Below are 23,979 nucleotides of genomic sequence, written 5' to 3'. Positions count from 1 at the left end.
GGATAAATTAGCAGCCCAGTTATGAATGAGCAATCAAAACATAGAGTAAAATGAATGTAAAGTCACATCTTTCTTTCTTTCTCATTTACACTGGTCTTTGACCACTGTGAATTTTCAGAACACCAAAAAAAAAGTGGAGCATTAAAAAAGAAGTAAATCCACAAGAATTTTCTGAGCCTGTTACTCTGAGAAAACATATTTTGTACAAAATAACTATTAAAGTATACAACATCACTGACTGGAAATTTCAATCGAATTAGGTACTGAAATATAAATTCTTGAAATGCAGTTACTTTCACAAACCTCATTTTACAGATTGGTGGCAGAATTCCCTGCAACTGGAGGAATACTTACTTCATGGCAGTTTTACTCTGTGAAGCTCCTCAGATACGTTAGCTTCTATGATTATTTTATTGCTTCCTGTGAAATCATATTTTGTATTTTTATTATTGTCTTCACAATACAAGAAATCAAAAAACTGAAAGAATTTAAATTTGCCTATTTCAAAAGTATTTGGAACTGGCTAGAATTATTACTTTTGGTGGTAAGTATATTTTCACAGATATTGTTGATAGAAATCACATCTGAACTCACAAATGAGGGAGCTGTAAAAAAAAAAAAAAAAAGTAGAATTTTCTATTCATCTGGGATTTATTCTAAAAGCTGTAAGTATCAACCATAAAATGAACTGTCAAAGTAGATATTAATGGTGTGTCTTCAAAAGGTAGAAGTCTTTTTTTTCTCTGATTTGGTCCTTGTGAGGACTAGCATAAACCTAGAGGAATAGGTGATTTCATAGGTATGATTTAATTGGCACAGTTAAGTCTCCCTATTCCCACCCAAAAATATGTATTCCTTACAGGAATGTGTTGAAAATAAAGATTATTTGGGAGCAAGGTCCTTCAAAATGTATTCTTCTACATTGCCTAAATCTGCCATCCTGAATTTTTAAATAGGTAAAAGACAAGCCTAGGCAGAATACTGAAGGTGGGAATAAGGTTTGAGAAGCCAGAAGGGGTAGCTTGTAGGTGCAGAGGTGCCACCAGGATTGGGGGAATAGTCCTTGAAAGAAGCTCCAAAGACTGCCAGTTCTTATAACTAGAAAATACTAAAATAAACGTAGAGGGCAGAGTGAGACAAACTGTAAGATTTTGGTTTTAGGAACAATGAGCAAATATTTGGGCTTATACAATCTGATCTTTCACTCTTATTGGCCCTTGGTTATAGCCAATTGAGTGTGTGTGTCTGTGTATTTGTGTATACATATTATATATAAATATATATGTATATATTTCAGCCTGACAGTGACAAGACAGGTCCAGGTCACCTGTTCCCAATGGCAGAACTTCACAAACTTGACAGGCCTTCTACCTGGTGTGTGTGTGTGTGTGTGTGTGTGTGTGTGTGTATACATATATATAAAATCTGTTTCCCAAAACCAAATTGAAAGTTTTTCTGGTACCCCCCCCCAATAATGCTTAACATAGGGCATAAGCATTAAATGTTTAACTGAGTATTTTAGGGAAAAGAAGTCAAAGGAAATTTTTCATAATAGGTATAATAGTCATATAGCTTTATAATAATAATAGATAAATAATAGATAAAAGATAATCTGGTCCTAAAATCCTCTCCTAAAAGAACTGTTAGACACAGCCGCCAGCCCAGAGCTGGATCACGTAAGTGCAGTTGCACACCCCCTGCTCCAGAATCCTCCAGAGTCAGGTGGAGTGTGCTGCATGGGGTATTTGTAAACTCTGGGATAAAGCCAGGAAGAAAGAATTGGATTGCGATGTCCCAGCATAGCCCTTCACTATTCAGCCCCAACACACACCTGTTTACCTGGAATGCACCTGGAAAGAGCTGCAACCAAATCTGCCTTCCTCCAGTCCCACTTGGTGGTTTCCAACCGCCCAGACCTGCCATAAACCACTGAATCCCAAATGATGACAGCATTCTTCCATGTTCCATTATTTCAGAACTGGTTTGGAGCAATCAAGCCCTGAGCCTTTGGAGTGGGAGCACTGACTCCAAGATCCTAGACTACCAGAGAACTAACCCTAGGGAGTATCAAATAGTGAGAACTCACACAAAGGAAACCACTTGAATACAAGACCCGGCATCCTCCAACCATAGCACCCCATGCAAGACGCCTCATCTAAACAACAAACAAAACAAAAATAAAAACTTAATCACCAGCAGACAAGATTACCAACTCACTCAGCCTTGCCCATCAGAGGAAAAACAAACAAAAAAACCCAGCACAAATCTCACCCTATATGAAGCTTACACAAACCACTGGACCACCCTTGGGAGGGCACAAACCAAAAGGAAGGAAGAATTCAACCTTGAAGCCTGGGAAAAGGAGACCTCAAATACAGTAAGTTAAAAAATAATAATAATAGTGAAAAGGCAGAGAAATACTACACAAAAGAAGGGACAAACTAGAAACACAGAAGTCCAAATACATGAAGACGAAATAGGCAAACTACTTGAAAAAGAATTCACAATAATAATGATAATAAAGATGATCAAAAACCTTGAAAACAAAATGAAGAAAATGCAAGAATCAATTAACAAAGACGTAGAAGAATTAAAGAATAAACATACAGAGACAACGCAATTACTGAAATTAAAAATACTCTAGAAGGAATCAATAGCAGAGTATCTGAAGCAGAATAATGAATCAGTGAGCTGAAGATAAAATGGTGGAAATAACTTCTGAAGAGCAGAATAAAGTAAAAAGAATGAAAAGAACTGAGAATAGTCTCAGAGACTTCTGGGACAATACCAAATGCACCAACATGTGAATTATAGGGGTCCCAGAAGAAGAAGAGAAAAGAAAGGGTATGAGAAAATTTTTGAAGAAATTATAGTTGAAAATTTCCCCAACATGGAAAAGGAAATAATCAAGTCGAAGAGGCACAAAGAGTCTCATACAGGATAAACACAAGGAGAAACAGGCCAAGACACATACTAATCAAACTAACAAAGACTAAACACACAAAGAATATTAAAAGCAGCAAGAGAAAAGCAACAAGTAACATACAAGGGAAACCCCATTCGCTTAACAGAAACCCTATACACTTTCAGGAGAAACTCTGCAGGCCCGAAGGGAAAGTCAGGATATATTTAAAGTACTGAAAGAGAAAAATCTACAACCAAGATTACTATACCCGGCAAGGATCTCATTCAAAAATTGTTGGAGAAATAAAAAGCTTTTCAAGCAAGCAAAAGTTAAGAGAATTCAGTACCACCAAACCAGCTTTACAACAAATATTAAAGAGACTTATATACTCAAGAAATACAAGAGAAGGAAAAAGATTTACAAAATCAACCCCAAACAATTAATAAAATGGCAGTAGGAACGTATATATCAATAATTGCTTTAAATGTAAATGGACTAAATGCTCTAACCAAAAGACAGATACTGGCTGAATGGATACAAAAACAAGACCCATATATATGCTGTCTACAAGAAATCCACTTCAGACCTAAAGACACATATAGACTGAAAGTGAGAGGATGGAAAAATATAGTCCATGCAAATAGGAAGCAAAAGAAAGCTGGAGTAGCAATCCTCATATCAGACAAAATAGACCTTAAAATAAAGACTACAAGAGATAAGGAAGGACACTACATAATGATCAAGGGATCAATCCAAGAGGAAGATATAACTGTAAATATCTATGCACCCAACATAGGAGCACCTCAATACATAAGACAATCACTAACAGACATAAAAGGAGAAACTGACAGTAACACAATAATAGTAGGAGACTCTGAACACCCCACTCACACCAATGGACAGATCATCAAAACAGAAAATTAATAAGGAAAGACAAGTCTTAAATGATACATTAGAGGAGATGGATCTCATTGACATCTTCAGGACATTCCATCCAAACGCAGAAGAATACACTTTCTTCTCAAGTGCACATGGAACACTCTCCAGGATAGACCACATCTTGAGTCACAAATCAAACCTCAGTAAATTTAAGAAAATTGAAATTGTATCAAGCATCTTCTCTGACCACAGTGCTATGAGATTAGATATCATTTACAAGAAAAAAACTGTAAGAAACACAAACCCATGGAGATTAAAACATGTTTCTAAATAACCAACAGGTTACTAAAGAAATCAAAAGGGAAGTTAAAAAAATTCTAGAAACAAATGACAATGAAAACATGACAACTCAAAACCTATGGGATGTAGCAAAAGCAGTTCTAAGAGGGAAGTTTATAGCAATACAATCCTACCTCAAAAAATAAGAAAAACATTGAAAAGACAACCTAACTTTACACTTAAAACAACTGGAAAAACAACAACAATAACAACAAAATCAGTAGAAGGAAACAAATCATAAAGATCTGAGCAGAAGTAAATGAAAAAGAAGTGAAAGAAACAATAGTAAAGTTTAATAAAACTAAAAGCTGGTTCTTTGAGAAGAGAAACAAAATTGACAAACCTTTAGCCAGATTCATCAAGAACAAAAGAGAAAAGAATCAGATCAACAAAATTAGAAATGAAAAAGGAGAAATTACAACAGACAATGCAGAAATACAAAAGATTATAAGAGACTATTGTGAACAACTATATGGCAATAAAATGGATAATCTGGAAGAAATGGACAGATTCTTAGAAAAGTTCAATCTTCCAAGACTGAACCAGGAAGAAATAGAGGTTATGAACAACCCAATTACAAGCAAAGAAATTGAAGCTATGATCAAAAATTTCCCAGAAAACAAAAGCCTAGGACCAGATGGCTTCAGAGAAGACTTCTATCAAATATTTAAAGAAAAGCTAATGCCTATCCTTCTAAAACTCCTTCAAAAAATTGCAGAGGAAGGAACACTTCCAAACTCATTCTACGAGGCCACCATCACCCTGATACCAAAACCAGACAAAGACAACACAAAAAAAGAAAACTACAGGCAAATATCACTGATGAACATAAATGCAAATATCCTCAAGAAAATTTTAGCAAACAGAATTCAGCAACACATCAAACAGCTGATACACCATGATCAAGTTAGGTTTATTCCAGGGATGCAAGGATTCTTCAATATATGCAAATCAATCAATGTAATATACCATATTAACAAACTGAAAGATTAAAAAACATATGATAATCTCAAATGATGCAGAAAAAACCTTTGACAAAATTCATCACCCATTTATGATTAAAACTCTTCAAATAATGGGCATAGAAGGAACCTACCTCAACATACTAAAGGCCATATATATGATAAGCCTACAGCAAACATTATTCTCAATGATGAAAAACTGAAATCATTCCCCCTAAGATCAAGAACAACACAGGGTGTCCACTTTCACCACTGCTATTCAACATAGTTCTGGAAGTCCTAGCTACAGCAATCAGAGAAGAAAAAGAAATAAAAGCAATCCAGATCAGAAAAGAAGTAAAGCTCTCACTGTTTGCAGATGACATGATACTGCACATAGAAAACCCTAAAGATAGTATCAGAAAATTACTAGAGCTAATTAGTGAATTTAGCAAAGTTGCAGGATATAAAATCAATACACAGAAATCACTTGCATTTCTATATACCAACAATGAAAAATCAGAAAGAGAAATTAAGGAATCAATCCCATTCACCATTGCAACAAAAAGAATTAAATATCTAGGAATAAACTTACCTAAGGAGACAAAAGAACTGTACACAGAAAATTATAAGAGACTAATGAAAGAAATCAAAGATGACATAAACAGATGGAGAGATATTCCATGTTCCTGGGTAGGAAGAATCAATGCTGTGAAAATGACTATACTACCAAATCCAAACTACAGATTCAATGTGATCCCTATCAATTTACCAACATTTTTCACAGAACTAGAACAAAAAATTTTATATGGAAACACAAAAGACCCCAAATAGCCAAAGCAGTCTTGAAAAAGAAGAATGGAGCTAGAGGAATCAACATTCCTGACCTCAGATTATACTACAAAACTACAGTCATCAAGACAGTATGGCACTGGCATAAAAACAGAAATATAGACCAATGGAACAAGATAGAAAGCCCATAAATAAACCCATGCTCCTATGGGTACCTTAGTTTTGAGAAAGGAGGCAAGAATATACAATGGGGCAAAGACAGCCTCTTCAATAAATGGTGCTGGGAAAACTGGACAGCTACATGTAAAAGAATGAAATTAGAACACTTCCTCACACCATATACAAAGATAAACTCAAAATGGATTAAAGACCTAAGTGTAAGACTAGAAACTATAAAACTCGTAGAGGAAAACATAGGCAGAACAGTCAATGACATAAATCAAAGCAAGATCCTCTATGACCCACCTCCTAGAGTAATGGAAATAAAAGTAAACAAGTGGGACCTGATTAAACGTAAAGGCTATACCCAGCAAAGGAAACTATAAGCAAGGTGAAAAGACAACCCTCAAAATGGGAGAAAATAATAGCAAATGAAACAACTGAAAAAGGATTAATTTCCAAAATACACAAGCAGCTCATACAACACAATGCCAGAAGAACAACCCACCCAATCAAAAAGTGGGAGAAAGACGTAAATAGACATTTCTCCAAAGAAGACATACAGATGACTAACAAACACATGAAAAGATGCTCAACATCGCTCATTATTAGAGAAATGCAAATCAAAACTACAATGAGTTATCACCTCACACTGGTCAGAATGGCCATTATCAAAAAGTCTACAAACAATAAATGCTGGAGAGGGTGTGGAGAAAAGGGAACACTCTTGCACTGTTGGTGGGAATGTAAACTGATACAGCCACTATGGAAGACGGTATGGAGATTCCTTAAAAAGCTAGGAATAAAACCATCATATGACCCAGCAATCCCACTCCTAGGCATATACCCTGAGGAAACCAAAACTGAAAAAGAAACATGTGTCCCATTGTTAATTGCAGCACCATTTACAATAGCTAGAACATGGAAGCAACCTAGATGTCCATCGACAGATGAATGGATAGAGAAGTTTTGGTACAAATACACAATAGAATCTTACTTAGCCATAAAATGGAATGCATTTGAGTCAGTCTAATGAGGTGAATGAACCGAGAACCTATTATTCAGAGTGAAGTATAGAGTGAAAGGGAAAGATAAATATCATATTCTAACGCATATATACAGAATCTAGAAAATGGTACTGAAGAATTTATTTACAGGGCAGCAATGGAGAAACAGACATAGAGAATAGATTTATAGACATGGGGAGAGGGGAGGAGAGGGTGAGATGTATGGAGAGAGTAATATGGAAACTTACATTACCATATGTAAATTAAATAGCCAACAAGAATTTGCTGTATGGCTAGGGAAACTCAAACAGGGGCTCTGTATTAACCTAGAGGGGTGAGATGGGGAGGGAGGTGGGAGGGAGTTTCAAAAGGGTGGGAATATACGTATACCACTGGAGAAGGGAATGGCAAACCACTTCAGTATTCCTGCCGTGAGAACCCCATGAATAGTATGAAAAGGCAAAAAGATAGGACACTGAAAGATGAACTCCCCAGGTCAGCAGGTGCCCAATATGCTACTGGAGATCAGTGGAGAAATAACTCCAGAAAGAATGAGACGGAGCCAAAGCAGAAACAACACGCAGTTCTGGATGTGACTAGTGATGGAAGTAGAGTCCAATGCTGTAAAGAGCAATATTGCATAGGAACCTGGAATGTTAGGTCCATGAATCAAGGCAAATTGGAAGTGGTCAAACAGGACATGGTAAGAGTGAACATCGACATTTTAGGAATCAGTGAAGTAAAATGGACTGGAATGGGTAAATTCAACTCAGATGACCATTCTATCTACTATTGTGGGCAAGAATCCCTTAGAAGAAATGGAGTAGCCATCATAGTCAACAAAACAGTCTGAAATGAAGTACTTGGATGCAATCTCAAAAACGACAGAATGATCTCTGTTCATTTCCAAGGCAAACCATTCAATATCACAGTAATCCAAGTCTATGCCCCGACCAGTAGTGCTGAAGAAGCTGAAGCTGAACGGTTCTATGAAGACCTACAAGACCTTCTAGAACTAACACCCAAAAAAGATGTCCTTTTCATTATAGGGAACTGGAATGCAAAAGTAGGAAGTCAAGAGATACCTGGAGTAAAAGGCAAATTTGGCCTTGGGAGTACAGAATGAAGTAGGGCAAAGGCAAATAGAACTTTGCCAAGAGAACACACTGGTCATAGCAAACACCCTCTTCCAACAACACAAGAGAGGACTCTACACAGGGATATCACCAGATGGTCAACACCGAAATCAGATTGATTATATTCTTTGCAGCCAAAGATGGAGAAGCTCTATACAGTCAGCAAAAACAAGACCGGGAGCTGACTGTGGCTCAGATCATGAACTCTTTATTGCCAAATTCAGACTGAAATTGAAGAAAGTAGGGAAAACAACTAGACCATTCAGGTATGACCTAAATCAAATCCCTTATGATTATACAACAGATGTGAGAAATAGATTCAAGGGATTAGATCTGACAGAGTGCCTGAAGAACTATGGATGGAGGCTCGTTACATTATACAGGAGACAGGGATCAAGACCATCCCCAAGAAAAAGAAATGCAAAAAGGCAAAATGGTTGTCTGAGGAGGTCTTATAATATATAGCTGTGAAAAGAAGAGAAGTGAAAGGCAAAGGAGAAAAGGAAATCTATATCCATTTGAATGCAAAGTTCCAAAGAATAGCAAGGAAAAATAAGACAGCTTTCCTCAGTGATCAATGAAAAGAAATAGAGGAAAACAATTGAATGGGAAAGACTAGAGATCTCTTCAAGAAAATTAGAGATACCAAGGGAACATTTCATGCAAAGATGGGCACAATAAAGGACAGGAATGGTACAGACCTAACAGAAGCAGAAGATATTAACAAGAGGTGGCAAGAATAGACAGAACTACACAAAAAAGATGTTCACGACCCAGATAATCACAGTGGTGTGGTCACTCACCTAGAGTCAGACATCCTGGAATGCGAAGTCAAGTGACCTTTAGGAAGCATCACTACAAACAAAGCTAGTGGAGGTGATGGATTTCCAGTTGAGCTATTTCAAATCCTAAAAGATGATGCTATAAAAGTGCTGCACTCAATATGCCAGCAAATTTGGATAACTCAGCAGTGGCCCCAGGACTGGAAAAGGTCAGTTTTCATTCCAATCCCAAAGAAAGGCAATGCCAAAGAATGCTCAAACTAGTGCACAATTGCACCCATCTCACACGCAAGCAAAGTAATGCTCAAAATCCTCCAAGCCAGGCCTCAACAGTACATGAACCGTGAACTTCCAGATGTTCGACCTGGATTTTAAAAAGGCAGAGGAAACAGAGATAAAATTGCCAACATCTGTTGGATCATCGAAAAAGCAAAATAGTTCCTGAAAAACATTTACTTCTGCTTTATTGACTATGACAAAGCCTTTGACTGTGTGGATCACAACAAACTGTGGGAAATTCTTCAAGAGATGGGAATATCAGACCACCTGACCTGCCTCCTGAGAAATCTATATGCAGGTCAAGAACTGGACATGGAACAACAGACTGGTTCCAAGTTGGGAAAGGAGTACATCAAGGCTGTATATTGTCACCGTGTTTTTTTAACTTATATGCAGAGTACATCATGACAAATGCTGGGCTGGATGAAGCACAAGCTGGAATCAAGATGGCCGGGAAAAATATCAATAAACTCAGATATGCAGATGACATCACACTTATTGCAGAAAGTGAAGAACTAAAGAGCCTCTTGATCAAAAAGGAAAGTGAAAAAGTTGGCTTAAAACTCAACATTCAAAACACTAAGATCATGGCATCTGGTCCCATCACTTCATGGCAAATAAATGGGGAAGCAATGGAAACATTGAGCGACTTTATTCTTGGGGTGCTCCACAATCACTGCAGATGGTGACTGCAGCCATGAAATTAAAAAATGCCTGCTCCTTGGAAGAAAAGTTATGACCAACCTCGACAGCATATTAAAAAGCAGACATTACTTTGCCAACAAAAGTCCATCTAGTCAGAGCTATAGTTTTTCCAGTAGTCATGTATGGATGTCAGAGTTGGACTGTAAAGAAAGCTGAGCACCGAAGAATTGATGCTTTTGAACTGTGGTATTGGAGAAGACTCTTGAGAGTCCCTTGGATTGCAAGGAGATCCAACCAGTCCATCCTAAAGGAAATCAGTCCTGAATATTCATTGGAAGGACTGATGCTGAAGCTGAAGCTCCAATACTTTGACCACCTGAAGCGAAGAACTGACTCATTTGAAAAGACCCTGATGCTGGGAAAGACTGAAGGTGGGAGAAGGGGACAACAGAGGATGCGATTGTTGGATGGCATCACTGACTCGATGTACATTAGTTTGAGTAAACTCTGGGAGTTGGTAATGGGCAGGGAGGCCTAGCGTGCTGCAGTCCATGGGGTCGCAAAGAGTTGGATATGACTGAGGGACTGAACTGAACTGATATGTATACCTATGGCTGATTCTTTTTGATGTTTGACAGAAAACAACAAAAGTCTGTAAAGCAATTATCCTTCAATAAAAACTTAATTTTTAAAACGTTGTTAAAGAGTCCTAAAGGGGTTATTTTTTTGGAACTGTAAAAAAATTTTTCTTAAGAGTGAAAAATATTAAACTCTTAGGTATCATGTAGTTAAATGGAGCAAAAACTCTTTTAGCCTAGTCAGAATTATATAATCATTTTATATATTTGTTTTATGCCTCAAAGAAACAAAAAGGCAAATAGATTTGCCAATATATATAGCCAATATTTTGTTACTTTTATGATAATTATGCTACATTAAAGTTATGTCTTATCCCTTCCTTTTGGTTGAACTTCTGATGAAGTTTTTCATGTATTTGTTTATAGGCTACACATTTAGAGGTAGAAATGATACCTAACTCTTCTTATTTTCCCATTTAGTTATGTTTTTCGACTGTTTTCTTCAGCTTATACTCTAATATGCAAATTTATCGCATGATTGGACGACTGTTAAGAAATACTGAAAAATATTCAGACTTCTATTTTCTTGCATACTGGCACATTTATTACAACAACATAATTGCCATAACCATCTTCTTTGCATGGATAAAGGTATTTGTATTTTATCAGATATAACAGATTAGATATGTTTTATTACATTAAATAAAAGCCTTCCCTGATGGCTCAGATGGTAAAGAGTCTGCCTGCAGTGTGGGAGACCCAGGTTCAATCCCTGGCTTGGGAAGATCCCCTGGAGAAGGAAATGGCAACCCACTCCAGTATTCTTTTCTGGAAAATCCCATGGATGGAGGAGCCTGGCAGCTACAGTCCATGGGGTTGCAAAGAGTTGGTCATGACTGAGCGACTTCACTTTATTACATTAGATAATAAGAACTCAAACTACAAAGTTATGGGGGAAAAAAAAAGATACTCTTAACTATACAGTAATTTTTAAAAGTAGTTTGGCTTTGTGATGATTGCCAGCAAATCCTCAAACATTCTTGACTATCATTAAGCATCTCTCTTAATCTGAAGCAGATTTCTTCTGAAATTAACTTACTCTAAGTATAATCTTTAGTATTCTATTTCAATTAATTTTGTTCTTTTTCAGATATTCAAATTCATAAGCTTTAATAAGACAATGTCTCAGCTGTCATCAACCTTGTCACGATGTATCAAAGACATAATAGGATTTGCTATCATGTTTTTTATAATATTCTTTGCTTACGCTCAGTTAGGATTTCTTGTTTTTGGATCACAGGTTGACGACTTTTCCACTTTTCAAAATGCCATGTAAGCTCTTAGTATAAATATATTTTCCAGTTTATAACAAAAAATCATGAATATGCCTATAAGTAGTGACATAAGCTTTAATAAATTTTAAAATGGTTTGATATTTTCACTGATGGCTAAATATTTGTTATACTCAAAGTGCAGTTAGGCATTGAAAGATCCAAATTGATGGTGTTATCCACTCTTCACTTGTTACTAGGTCAAGTTAGAAAAATAAATTTTTACTATTCTAGAAGTGAAAATTTTATCTAAGTTAAAAAATATTGGCTCCATTTCTCTATAGTATCTATTCTCTGGGCAAAAGAAGTGTTTCCTTTCGAGGGCATCTTTAGAATCCTTTCATTGATATTGACTTGATTGTCCTTTGCTGATCTGGCAAAGCTGAATTTTAAAAATGGCTTTATACACATAAAGCAATTAGCAGATAACTAACTTATAGAACTGACTAGGTAGAATGCCTAGAAAAGTATTCAGGCTATTCTTTAGAAGTGAGTAATTTTAATAAATTGACTTCCATTTTTGAGTAGGTAAAACAAGTTGTCTGTATAAAAATAATTATATATGTGTGTGTGTGTGTGTGTGTGTGAGAGAGAGAGAGAGAGAGATTGTCTAAAACAGGGGTCCCCAACCTCTGGTCTGAGGTGGAGCTGATGTAATAACAGAAACAAAGTGCACAACAAATGCAAGGTGCTTAAATCATCCTGAAGCCATCCCTGCTTCTGCAGTCCACGGAAGAACTGTCTTGCACGAAACCGGTCCCTGGTGCCAAATACTTTGGGCTCTGCTGGTCTAAAATATCAGGTCTCAAAAATGTGTTCTGTATAATCTAGACTAAGATTGTCTGGGGGAAATAGTTTAATATTTTAAAAAGTTTAAGAAATTTTCCATCACTCTTGAAATTTGTAGTTCATGGTAACATAGGGCTCTGAGAAAAACTACTACTTTCTTCGGTTCAGAATTCCTCAAATTGTCCTTGGTCCTTTTACTCAATTGGGGGTAAATTTTAGTGCATTCCATGGGATCACAAAGAGTCAGACATGACTGAGCAACTGAACTTAGTCGGGAAAATCTCATTATCCACATGTAAATAATTGAAGTACCACTGTTTGAAATTTAATAACATTTTTTCTGAAATAATCCTTTACTAAACAAGAGGATAGAATTCTACTTTCTACCTCTGCCACTAGCTATTTAATTTTTCTAGATCTTAATTTCTTTATCTGTAAATGAATGGGCTGAATTAAATCTCTCCCAGAGGTCCCTTCCAACTACAAATGAGAAGTCTAATTAGTTTACCCTGAGTCAATGTTAGCAGTTTCAACAACTTCTTGGTCCCTTCCTAGGATCTTAAGTGTAGTAATAAAACTAATTAATACTGGACATTAGATATGAATGTAATGTGTCTTACCTTGGATAATGGGAGGAAAGAAAGTATAAGACACAAATTAAGCAGACAGAAAGGTTCAGAATGGATTGAGGGAACTTCTGCTTTTGGTAATGATGTGCAAGGCTATTCAAATCAATCTCTTCACAATTTATGAGTGTCCAAAATCAGAAAGCAAGAACCCAGAGAAGTAGCTCCAGCATCCAAAGCTATTCTTCCCTGAAGGCTTTTTTAAAGCTGATAAAGATTTTAAGCTGTTATAAAATTTACCATCTTAACCACTTTTAAAACCATTTCTAAGAGTGAAGTACATTCGTATTGTTCAATCATCACCATCATTCACCTCCAGAAATCTATCTTGCAAAACTGAAACTCTCATATTCATAAAACAGGAATTCTCCATTTCTCCCCCTACTCCAGCCCCTGCAACCATCATTGTACTTTTTGTCTGTCATTTTGATTACTTGAGGTAATTCTCATAGAATCACACAGTATTTGTCCATTTCTAATTTATTCCACTTAGCATAATATCGTCAACAATGTTGTAGAATGTGTCAGGATTTCCTTCCTTTTTGAGGATGAATAATATTCCACTGTGTGTTACACACACATCACATTTTGCTTTTCATTAATCTGTCAATGACACTTGAGCTGCTTCCATGTTTTCATTCTTCTGAATAATGTTACGGTGAGAAAATGGTGTACAAATCGCTTTGAGATCCTACTCTGAATTCTTTTGGGTATATACCCAGAAGTAGAATTTTGGATCATATGGTAATTTTGAATTTTCTGAGGAACTGCTATACTGTTGTCCACAGTGGACACTGAATTTTACATTTCTTCTAACAGTGCACAGATGTTTCACTTTCTCCACAGCCTTATCAAAAATTATTTTGTTTTGATGGCAGCCATCCTAATGGGTGTGAGGTATAGTATCTCATTGTGTTTTGGATTTGCATTTCTCTACTAATTAGCAATACTGAGCATTTTCATATGCTTATGCATATGTTGGTCCACTTGATGATGTCTCAAAAGTCCCTTAAGGCTCTGTTTACTTTTTCTGTAAACTCTTCTCTTTCTGTTCCTCAGACTCAGTTATTTCAATGGCCCTATCTTCAAATTCACTAATTTTTTTTCTGCCTGCAAATCTACCTTTGAATCCCTCTAATGAATTTTCATTTCAGTTATTGTACTTTGCAGCTCTAGAATTTCTTTTTGGTTTGAGGTTTTCTTTTTCCTGATATTTCCATTTTGTTCATACTTAGTTTTCTTGACTTTCTCCAACTTCTTTTAGTTCTTTGAGAATCTTTAAAATGCTTAGGTCTAGGAGTCTACCGTGTGGTCTCACTCAGGGGTAGTTTCTGTTGATTCACTTTTTCCCTTTGAATAGGCCATACTCCCGTTTCTTTGTATGCCTTGTCATTTTTTGTTGTAAACCAGATAATCATGATGGTATGATCACTCACCTAGAGCCAGACATCCTGGAATGTGAAGTCAAGTGGGCCTTAGAAAGCATCACTATGAACAAAGCTAGTGGAGGTGATGGAATTACAGTTGAGCTCTTTCAAATCCTGAAAGATGACACTGTGAAAGTGCTGCACTCAATATGCCAGCAAATTTGGAAAACTCAGCAATGGCCACAGGACTGGAAAAGGTCAGTTTTCATTCCAATCCCAAAGAAAGGCAATGCCAAAGAATGCTCAAACTACAGCATAATTGCACTCATCTCACACGCTAGTAAAGTAATGCTCAAAATTCTCCAAGCCAGGCTTCAGCAATACGTGAACCGTGAACTTCCAGATGTTCAAGCTGGTTTTAGAAAAGGCAGAGGAACCAGAGATCAAATTGCCAACATCCGCTAGATCATCGAAAAAGCAAGAGAGTTCCAGAAAAATATCTATTTCTGCTTTATTGACTATGCCAAAGCTTTTGACTGTGTGGATCACAATAAACTGTGGACAATTCTGAAAGAGATGGGCCACCTGACCTCCCTCTTGAGAAACCTATATGCAGGTCAGGAAGCAACATGGAACAACAGATTGGTTCCAAATAGGAAAAGTACATCAAGGCTGTATATTGTCACCCTGCTTATTTATCTTATACACAGAGTACATCATGAGAAACGCTGGGCTGGAAGAAGCACAAGCTGGAATCAAGACTGCCAGGAGAAATATCAATAACTTCAGATATGCAGATGGCTCCACCCTCATGGCAGAAAGTGAAGAGGAACTAAAAAGCCTCTTGATGAAAGTGAAAGAGGAGAGTGAAAAAGTTGGCTTAAAGCTCAACATTCAGAAAACAAAGATCATGGCATCTGGTCCCATGACTTCGTGGGAAATAGATGGGGAAACAGTGGAAACAGTGTCACTTTATTTTTTGGGGCGCCAAAATCACTGCAGATGGGTGACTGCAGCTATGAAATTAAAAGAGGCTTACTCCTTGGAAGGAAAGTTATGACCAACCTAGATAGCATATTAAAAAGCATAGATATTACTTTGCCAACAAAGGTCCGTCTAGTCAAGGCTAGTTTTTCTAGTGGTCATGTATGGATGTGAGAGTTGGGACTGTGAAGAAAGCTGAGCGCTGAAGAATTGATGCTTTTGAACTGTGGTGTTGGAGAAGACTTTTGAGAGTCCCTTGGACTGCAAGGAGATCCAACCAGTCCATCCTAAAGGAGATCAGTCCTGGGTGTTCATTGGAAGGTCTGATGCTAAAGCTGAAACTCCAATACTTTGGCTACCTCATGCAAAGAGTTGACTCATTGGAAAAGACCCTGATGCTGGGAGGGATTGGCGGCAGGAGAAGGGGCCGACAGAGGATGAGATGGCTGGATGGCATCACCAACTTGATGGACCTGAGTTTGAGTGAACTCCGGTAGTTGGTGATGGACAGGGAGGCCTGGCGTGCTGCTCATGGAGTCACAAAGAGTCAGACACCACTGACTGAACTGAACTGAAACATTTAAGTCTAACAATGTGATAATTTTGGAAATCAGTTAATTTCCCTTCCCCAGGGCCTGTTATGTTTTCTGCTGTGGTTTTTCATTGTTGACTGTCTCCATGCTGAGGATCAGCCTGAGGTGTAAACTTAAAAGGTCTTCTCAGGTCTTTTCTGAACCTGTGCCATTCCTTGGGCATGCATGGTGATTTTCTCTATTTCCTCCACATATGCAGGGGGTTTTGTGTTTCTTTTTTCAGTGTCCTAGTCTTTAATGTCTGGTTCCCAAAGGGAAGAAAGAAAAAAATGAAGAAGGAAAGGGCATTGAGCCTCTAAATCCCAAGGACATTGCTTCGGCCAGAGAGGGAGGGACTTGCAACCAATGTAGTGAGATACCTGCCTTGTCATCAGCAGCAATCAGAACACAGACCCCTGATGTTTGGACAACCCAATCCTTCTTGCCCACCCTGGCTCCCACAAGCCATGCACAAGCTGCTCCAGGAATTCATGCAGGGCCACCTGCCACGGGCTGAGGGATTGGAAGTGCAAGTGCACGCGCACACATGCTCCCTCAGTCACGTCCAACTCTTTACGACCCCATGGACTATAATCCGTGGCTATACACCAGGCTCCTCTGTCCATGGAATTTTTCTGGCAAGAATGATGGAGTGGGTGGCCAATTCCTCCCCCAGGGTTATCTTCCCAACTCAGGGATCAAACCAGAGTCTCCTGCATTGGGAGATGGATTCTCTACCACTGAGTCACCTAGGAAGCCCAGGAGGTGGGTAGCTGCTGTCAAACTAAAAGTTTAAATTTACTCAAATTGACCAGTCCTTTCCTAGATGTTGCAAGCTTTCAACAGACTCTACAGAGTTCATTTCAAATGTTACATCAGATTATGCCAGTGAGACTGTTGTCAAGGTGGTGAGACAGATTCCTAGTGTCCTTACTCCATCTTCCCCAAAATCTCCATTGTGAAGGCATTTTTGCTGATCCAGAAGAGTTAAGAAATTGTGTCCCTAGTTACTTCTCAAGGAGGAGACAGAAGAGAAACCCAGAGCCTTTGTGTGTGTGTTGGAAAGTGGGGTAGGGGGAGAAGAGCAGTATCTGATAACATCACCACACATAAAGCAGGGATCTGAAGTGCTACAGCCTCAAGTTAAAAATAAATCCCTCAGTGACTTGAAGTCAGGGTTTAATCACCTAGGTATCCAGGGAAGCTCATTATCTTGAACTTGGTTTAAGATAGCCCCAAGCTAGAATGTCCATATACACCTGCAGACACATATACAAATCTCTCTGGAAAACAGTATCTTCATCCCAAGTCCTTCAAGTATAATTTTCTGCTCATGGTCAAAGATAACCTCATATAAAAGGAGGAAAAAACCGTAAGAACTAAAAGATACAACAGACAACAGAAACAGACTCAAAGACTTCAAATATAGTAATAATAATATATTTAGAGAAATAAAACACAAGTCAGAAAATATCTTTAGAGAACAGGATAGTGTAAAAAGTGGCATATTTGAAAAAGTATCAAATACTTATCATTTCTTAAATACAACTTAAGCATAAAAAAAATCATATTAAAAACACTTAAATAAAACCTCATATTCTCCTATGCCAGAGAGAAAAAAAGTTTGATTTGCTAAGAAACTTTGGTCTCCTAATTCAGCATTTCTCTGTCATATGTAAAAAGCATTTGAATCCAGTATTAGAAACTAGATAAATACTTTACATAGGATTTAGTCAGGTCTCAGGTACCAAGGATGAAATTCCAGAAAACTCGAGTCCTAGGACTCCAAATAGCTGATTTCTTTGAATACATTTTCTTCCTTTATTGTACACGGTGCTATGTTTCCCTTCATGTGATTGGCTTAAAAAACAAGAAACATTCTTTTTTAGTCCTTTGACTGAAAAAATCATGCAAAGTGTCTGTTGTTCAGTCACTACGTTTTGTCCAACTCTTTGGAACCTCATGGACTATAGCACTCCAAGCTTCCCTGTCTTTCACTGTCTCTTGAAGTTTGCTCAAACTCATGTTCACTGAGTCAGTGATGCCATCCAAATATCTCATCCTCTGTCGTCCCTTCTCCTCCTGCCTTCAATCTTTCCCAGCATCAGCGTCTTTTCTAATTGAGTTGGCTCTTCACATCAGGTGGCCAAAGTATTGGAGCCTCAGCTTCAGTCCTTCCAATGAATATTCAGGGTTGATTTCCTTTAGGATTGACTGGTTTGATCTCCTTGCAGTCCAAGGGACCGTCTAGAGTCTTCTCCATTACCACAATTGGAAAGCATCAATCCTTTGGCCTTCTTTATGGTCCAACTCTCTCATCTGTACATGACTACTGGAAAAACGATAGTAAAGTGTCTACATACTGGTAAAAACTCCTTTCCGGGTTTCCCCTTAAAATATATATATATTAATATATATATTACATTTTTATAATTTTTAACCTATCTCTGGTATGTCTGGCAATACCACTGCAAATTAATGATGAGAAAATAAGACTTCAGGTTATGAAATCCCAATTCTACCTCTCCTACTACTATGTTCATTTGAAGCCTTAATTTCTTAATTTTTCCATCTATAAAATAAATAAAATGAAGCTTTATAATATTTTCAATGCTATTTCACATCAAAGCCAAGTTTTTATATTTATTGGAGAAAATAAAACAAAACTCAGGCTCATGTTTGAGGATCATTACCAGCACTTGCTTGAGACCTGACAAGTGATAAATTGTTGGCATCCTTACACTTCAGTAGAGGAGAAGCAGGAATTAAGCATATCATTGATAAAAGAAGTTGTAGGGTTCTCGGTCTATTTCCAAGATGAAAGTCACTTTTTGGGAAGGTCAAAGTATCCTAAGTTTTATAAGGGCACAGGAATGGCTAAGGAGATAACTGTCAAGACAAGCTGGTAAGGAGGAATCTCAAGGTTCAAATCTTGGAGGTGAACACTGGGCTCACTTTGGTTAAATAAACTGAAGTCCCACCATTTCCTAAACTATCTGTTCAGCTATTAAGTCTTGCCTTCAGGGGAATTTTCTACACCCGGTTGTATGCTAACAAAACTAAAGCCAGAAAGCACATACTATATGCAGTTAGGTATTTTTCCTAGACACATTAGTAACCATTAGTTGTCATGTATGTATGAAGAGATATAATATTTTCTAATGCTTTTCTTTATCCCCATAAAAGATTCACGCAATTTCGTATCGTTCTTGGAGATTTTAATTTTGCTGGCATTCAGCAAGCCAATCGTATCTTGGGACCCATTTACTTCATCACTTTCATCTTTTTCGTGTTCTTTGTCCTGCTGGTAAGAAAGATCGAATATACTCCCTTTTTTTGCTTATATTTTCCAGAATAAAAAATATAACTACTAATTTAGAAGAAATTACAGTATCACTGCTTAGTTGTCAGAACACTTACATTTATTAAGAATGGTGTAGATTTCTAGTAATCCAGCAAGTCTAAGTGATTTTAAGTTGTCCAATGGAGGATGTGACCATAATAGTTACCATCTGAGTGTTTACTGTATGCCAAGAGTTGCTAAATCTTTTACACATATAACTTGAATGTCCCAGGTCTCTCCAACCTGGGATATTTCACACCAGTAAGTATGAATCAGGTCATTCATATTCTGCCCATCACAACAGCTTTTGGCCCTTATGGCTGAAAGCTCACACCTCTGTCATTTTTATGAGTCCCGAGAATTTATAAGTCTCTCACATGCGCTGGGGACAAACCTATTTGGCCTTCTTAATCAAGGAACTTGCTTTTCTACTCAAAGCACTGCTACTGTCCTCCATGACAACTTTTTTTTTTTGGTCATGCACAGCAGTTATACCCTGATGGTGGGCAGGAGTCCTCAAAGCAACAGATCTGGGCCACAGAGAAATGTGGAGAGGTGGGCTTGAGATTAAGAATACCCTCTCCACAATTCTGTGTTAATCTGCACACTGGTAGTAAAATTGTACATTTAAACAACTCTACAGAATTTTAAAGGAAAAAAAAACCCCTATGAACACATATTATTCTAAGTTTTATTCTGATATCTAACATTAATAAATTTCTATATATTAACCAGTTTATATGCACTATTTTGGAGAAGGCAATGGCACCCCACTCCAGTACTCTTGCCTGGAAAATCCCACAGACAGAGGAGCCTGGTAGGCTGCAGTCCATGGGGTCGCTAAGAGTTGGACACAACTGAGTGACTTCCCTTTCACTTTTCACTTTTATGCATTGGAGAAGGAAATGGCAACCCACTCCAGTGTTCTTGCCTGGAGAATCCCAGGGACGGGGGAGCCTGGTGGGCTGCCGTCTATGGGGTCGCACAGAGTCGGACATGACTGAAGCGACTCAGCAGCATGCACTATTTTACATTCTGTTTTTCCCATTTATCATAAACATACTTGCCCATATCCACACACTAAATATTTCCCATTCCACTAAAATTTTTTTATATATAGTCTGCATAGCCATCTCTCTCTTACTGAGCACATGTTACTTTTAAAATTTAAATCTAATTTTACAAATCCCAGCACTTGTCAAAGCCATTAACTTTTAAACTAAATTTTTATTGAAATACTTCATTTGACTATTTCTCCTCAGAACATGTTCTTGGCAATAATTAATGATACCTATTCTGAAGTGAAAGCTGACTATTCAATAGGCAGAAGGCCAGATTTTCAACTTGGTAAAATGATTAAAAAGGTATGTATGTCAAATTCTCCTAATCAGAATTCTGAGGCCAATCTTGTTTGGTTGATACCCCAAGTGGTAGTGCACGGAGGGGTTTTGGGTTTTTGCTTTGGTCTAGTGTTACTCATATTTGTACTGTTTCACTACCAGGAGAAATGTTCTCTGGCTTTAAAAATGTGACCAGAAAGTATTTCAGAGTTCAGTATATCAAAAAGCTATTGAGCACTAAATGCAAAGCGCTATTTTCTGTATGGAAATATCTTATCTGTTCTAGCCTCTTTCCTTGCCAGCCCAGTTTGAATCATGTCACTTCTCTGCTCAAAATTCTTCAAAGTTTCCCTGGGCTTGTCAAAATTAAGTTCAAATTCTTCATTCAAACATTCAAGGGCCTTCTGTAGTCTCAAAGTGTCAATATATCTTTATTCATTATCATTTAAGTATATAATTTTTACTTTCTATGCTTCCATTTACAGCACTGCATGCGCCAGCTAATATTTTGAGCACATGCTTGCTCTCATTGTGTCCTCTGGGCCTCTGTTCATGTCATTCCCTGACTCTGCAGGAATATTCCCTCTGCTCTCTCACTGACATTCTATTCTCCCTGTCAGAGAGGAATCTTCCTTTTCCTCTCAACATGTATTATGAATTGTAGCAGAGTCATGTGTATACCATTCTATCTCTGCGCATCCTCAGCTCTAACCATAGCATTTCACATACAAAAAGTCCTATTAGATGTGGGGTTTGGGGGCACTTAACAACTCTGTCCAAGAACTTATCTGTGAAAGTAATCTATTAATATGTTCCCCAATGAGATTCCCATGTGGCTCAGCTGGTAAAGAATCCACCTGCAATGCGGGAGACCTGGGTTCAATCCCTGGGTTGGGAAGATCCCCTGGAGAAGGGAAAGGCTACCCACTCTAGTATTCTGGCCTAGAGAATTCCATGGACTATAGTCCACGGGGTGGCAAAGAGTCAAACATGACTGAGCGACTTTCACTTCACTTCACTTCATTTCAGTAAGCTTAACTGTGGGGTTTTTATCTTTTATCTCTTGATTATGATGTTGGTTATGTGCACTAAAGTATTAATATCATCAATGCAATAAACAATAGTATTTTTAAAAGATTTTCCCCAAAATTCAAGTGTGATGCCAACTTTTTCACCAGAGGCAGAAACTGTAAGTAGTGACAAGGTGAAAGACAGATAACCATAGTATTTGCTCTACATTTCTTAGGGCAATAAGCCCCTAAAGGCAAGCATTCCCTCTTTCCTTTATCTTAGACAAAAATTAAAACTACAGAATATATTTCTTATGAACTTTTAAACTATTTTAAATTATGCCCAGAGTTACAACAACGCTCTCGAAAAACTCAAACTAAAAAAACCTGAAACAGATGAAGACAAGAAACGGTAAGATGACTTTTCTTCAATTTTTAACTTACCACTTTAAAGCTCTGTATTAGAAACTTACAGTGAGAGTAAGGTTTTGATTATCAAACAACCACCATTCGATGTGCTGATTCTAAATAAGTTGTTAAGACATCAGTAGCACCTCATAATTTCTGAGTGTCATGAAACTCTAAACTAATTTAAAATATAAGGCATGCCATGCCACTGAGAAAGCTTTAACAGATAGCAACAGGATTTAACAGCTTTAATAGGAAAGTAGTGTTCCTCTTAAAAAGGTAAGAAATTATTTTAGTACATGCACATTAATACATGTTTTTAGCTAATCAAGTAAACAAATTTTTACACAAAATATTTAAGAATATACTTACATTTATTGCATCATTTTGGTGTCAAAATGCTTCCCAAATACAGATCTCTGGAAGTGGGACATAATATAAACAAGTTTTTACAGCTAGAGATATGATACTCTAGAGAACTTATTAATGACAACACTGTGTGAATAATTAGTGTTATCAGAAAGAACAGAAATGTAATTCACCCTTAATATAGATCTGGTAGTATTTTATACTGTCATTTTCCTTTTTACTATCATATGCCTCTGTTTTTTATTTTATATTCTCAGTATGGAAAACAAAGATTTGGCCGAAAAAGCCAGAAGAGAAGGTTTTGATGAAAAAGTAAGATTTTAATTTTCTCATAAAGAAGTGATAGCTTTATTAGAAAAAGTTCTTATTAAGAACTGAATGATTTGCTTTCTTCAGAGCAGTAGTTGCTACCTCCCGATTTTTCCCAGGATCTAGATCCTTTTTTATTTAGGACAAATTGTTTGGATTCCAGATATTCCTTCTCCCTTATTGGTGCTCTTTGCCAGATACCCTCATCCTATAGCTGTACCCTTCACTGTGGGATTAGCACACAGAGTTTAGTAAGTATATTCTATTGAGATGATTATGTAATCATTCTCTTATAATCATTAATGTGATGAATCACTTCAATGATTTTTCCTGTATTTCAAAGTTGTAACATATCTATTCAACAAATGACTAAACATATGTTTACTAAATAATTATCAAGCAAATCGTCACATACCACTACCACCCAAGTGAAAAAATAGAACACTGCTCTACTTCTGGATGCTTCCCACTCTCCAATATACTGAGAAAGAGAACAGCAAGATTGAGAGATTAGAATAAGTATGTACACTGCTAGAGTGAGGGTTCTCATTATCAGACAATGGAATTGGACAAATGGAAAGGTTGAAGGTTAAAATGAACGTTGTCTTGGATTAGAATCGCAGGAGTGTCTGTGTGTGAGAAAGCTAGAGTGACATCCTAGTAGTAGTGACACAAGTGTCCAGACCTTGGGTTTCCAAATACCATGCTCCTCTAAAAGGAACCAGTGCTCCTTGGAAATACAGTTAATTCCAGGACTGGAAAGTACAGGTGCTTTATACTATACACTCCACATTTCATAAAAGGACACAAAAAGTCAACGTGAATGGGGCTCCTACTGGCCAACTCTGGGACTATTTAAGCACTGTAATGAATAAAAGAGGATTCCATGAGTCCACACTGATCTAAATATTTACATGAATAAAAGTCTGAGGAAGAACAGTACATTTCAGTACCTCTCCACAAAATACTTAGTACCAAAAGAAAAGGAATAATGTTAGGGTAGAGAGGTCTGGAATCGGTACCATTAACAGTACCAGAACTAAACTAAAAATCATATGCCACCTGATAGAACACTGAGAGAAAACACAA

At 37.3% G+C, this 23,979-nt stretch overlaps 1 protein-coding gene across 1 annotated transcript in view; it reads left to right on the top strand.

The window, feature by feature from the left end:
- PKD2L2 (polycystin 2 like 2, transient receptor potential cation channel) overlaps window positions 1-23,979 on the top strand; it is a 42,295-nt gene that overhangs the window by 13,305 nt on the left and 5,011 nt on the right. The window contains exons 6-12 of the mRNA XM_025292647.3: window positions 316-544; window positions 10,923-11,093; window positions 11,593-11,774; window positions 19,298-19,418; window positions 20,717-20,818; window positions 22,152-22,216; window positions 22,839-22,893. Coding sequence (XP_025148432.2) covers window positions 316-544; window positions 10,923-11,093; window positions 11,593-11,774; window positions 19,298-19,418; window positions 20,717-20,818; window positions 22,152-22,216; window positions 22,839-22,893 — 925 coding nt within the window. The remainder of the gene's footprint in view (window positions 1-315; window positions 545-10,922; window positions 11,094-11,592; window positions 11,775-19,297; window positions 19,419-20,716; window positions 20,819-22,151; window positions 22,217-22,838; window positions 22,894-23,979) is intronic.

This window comes from Bubalus bubalis, chromosome 9 (assembly GCF_019923935.1).
Source record: "Bubalus bubalis isolate 160015118507 breed Murrah chromosome 9, NDDB_SH_1, whole genome shotgun sequence".
NCBI classification, from domain to species: Eukaryota; Metazoa; Chordata; class Mammalia; order Artiodactyla; family Bovidae; genus Bubalus; species Bubalus bubalis.
The sequence above is the reverse complement of the archived record's forward strand: the minus strand, read 5'-3'. Positions and strand labels throughout refer to the sequence as shown.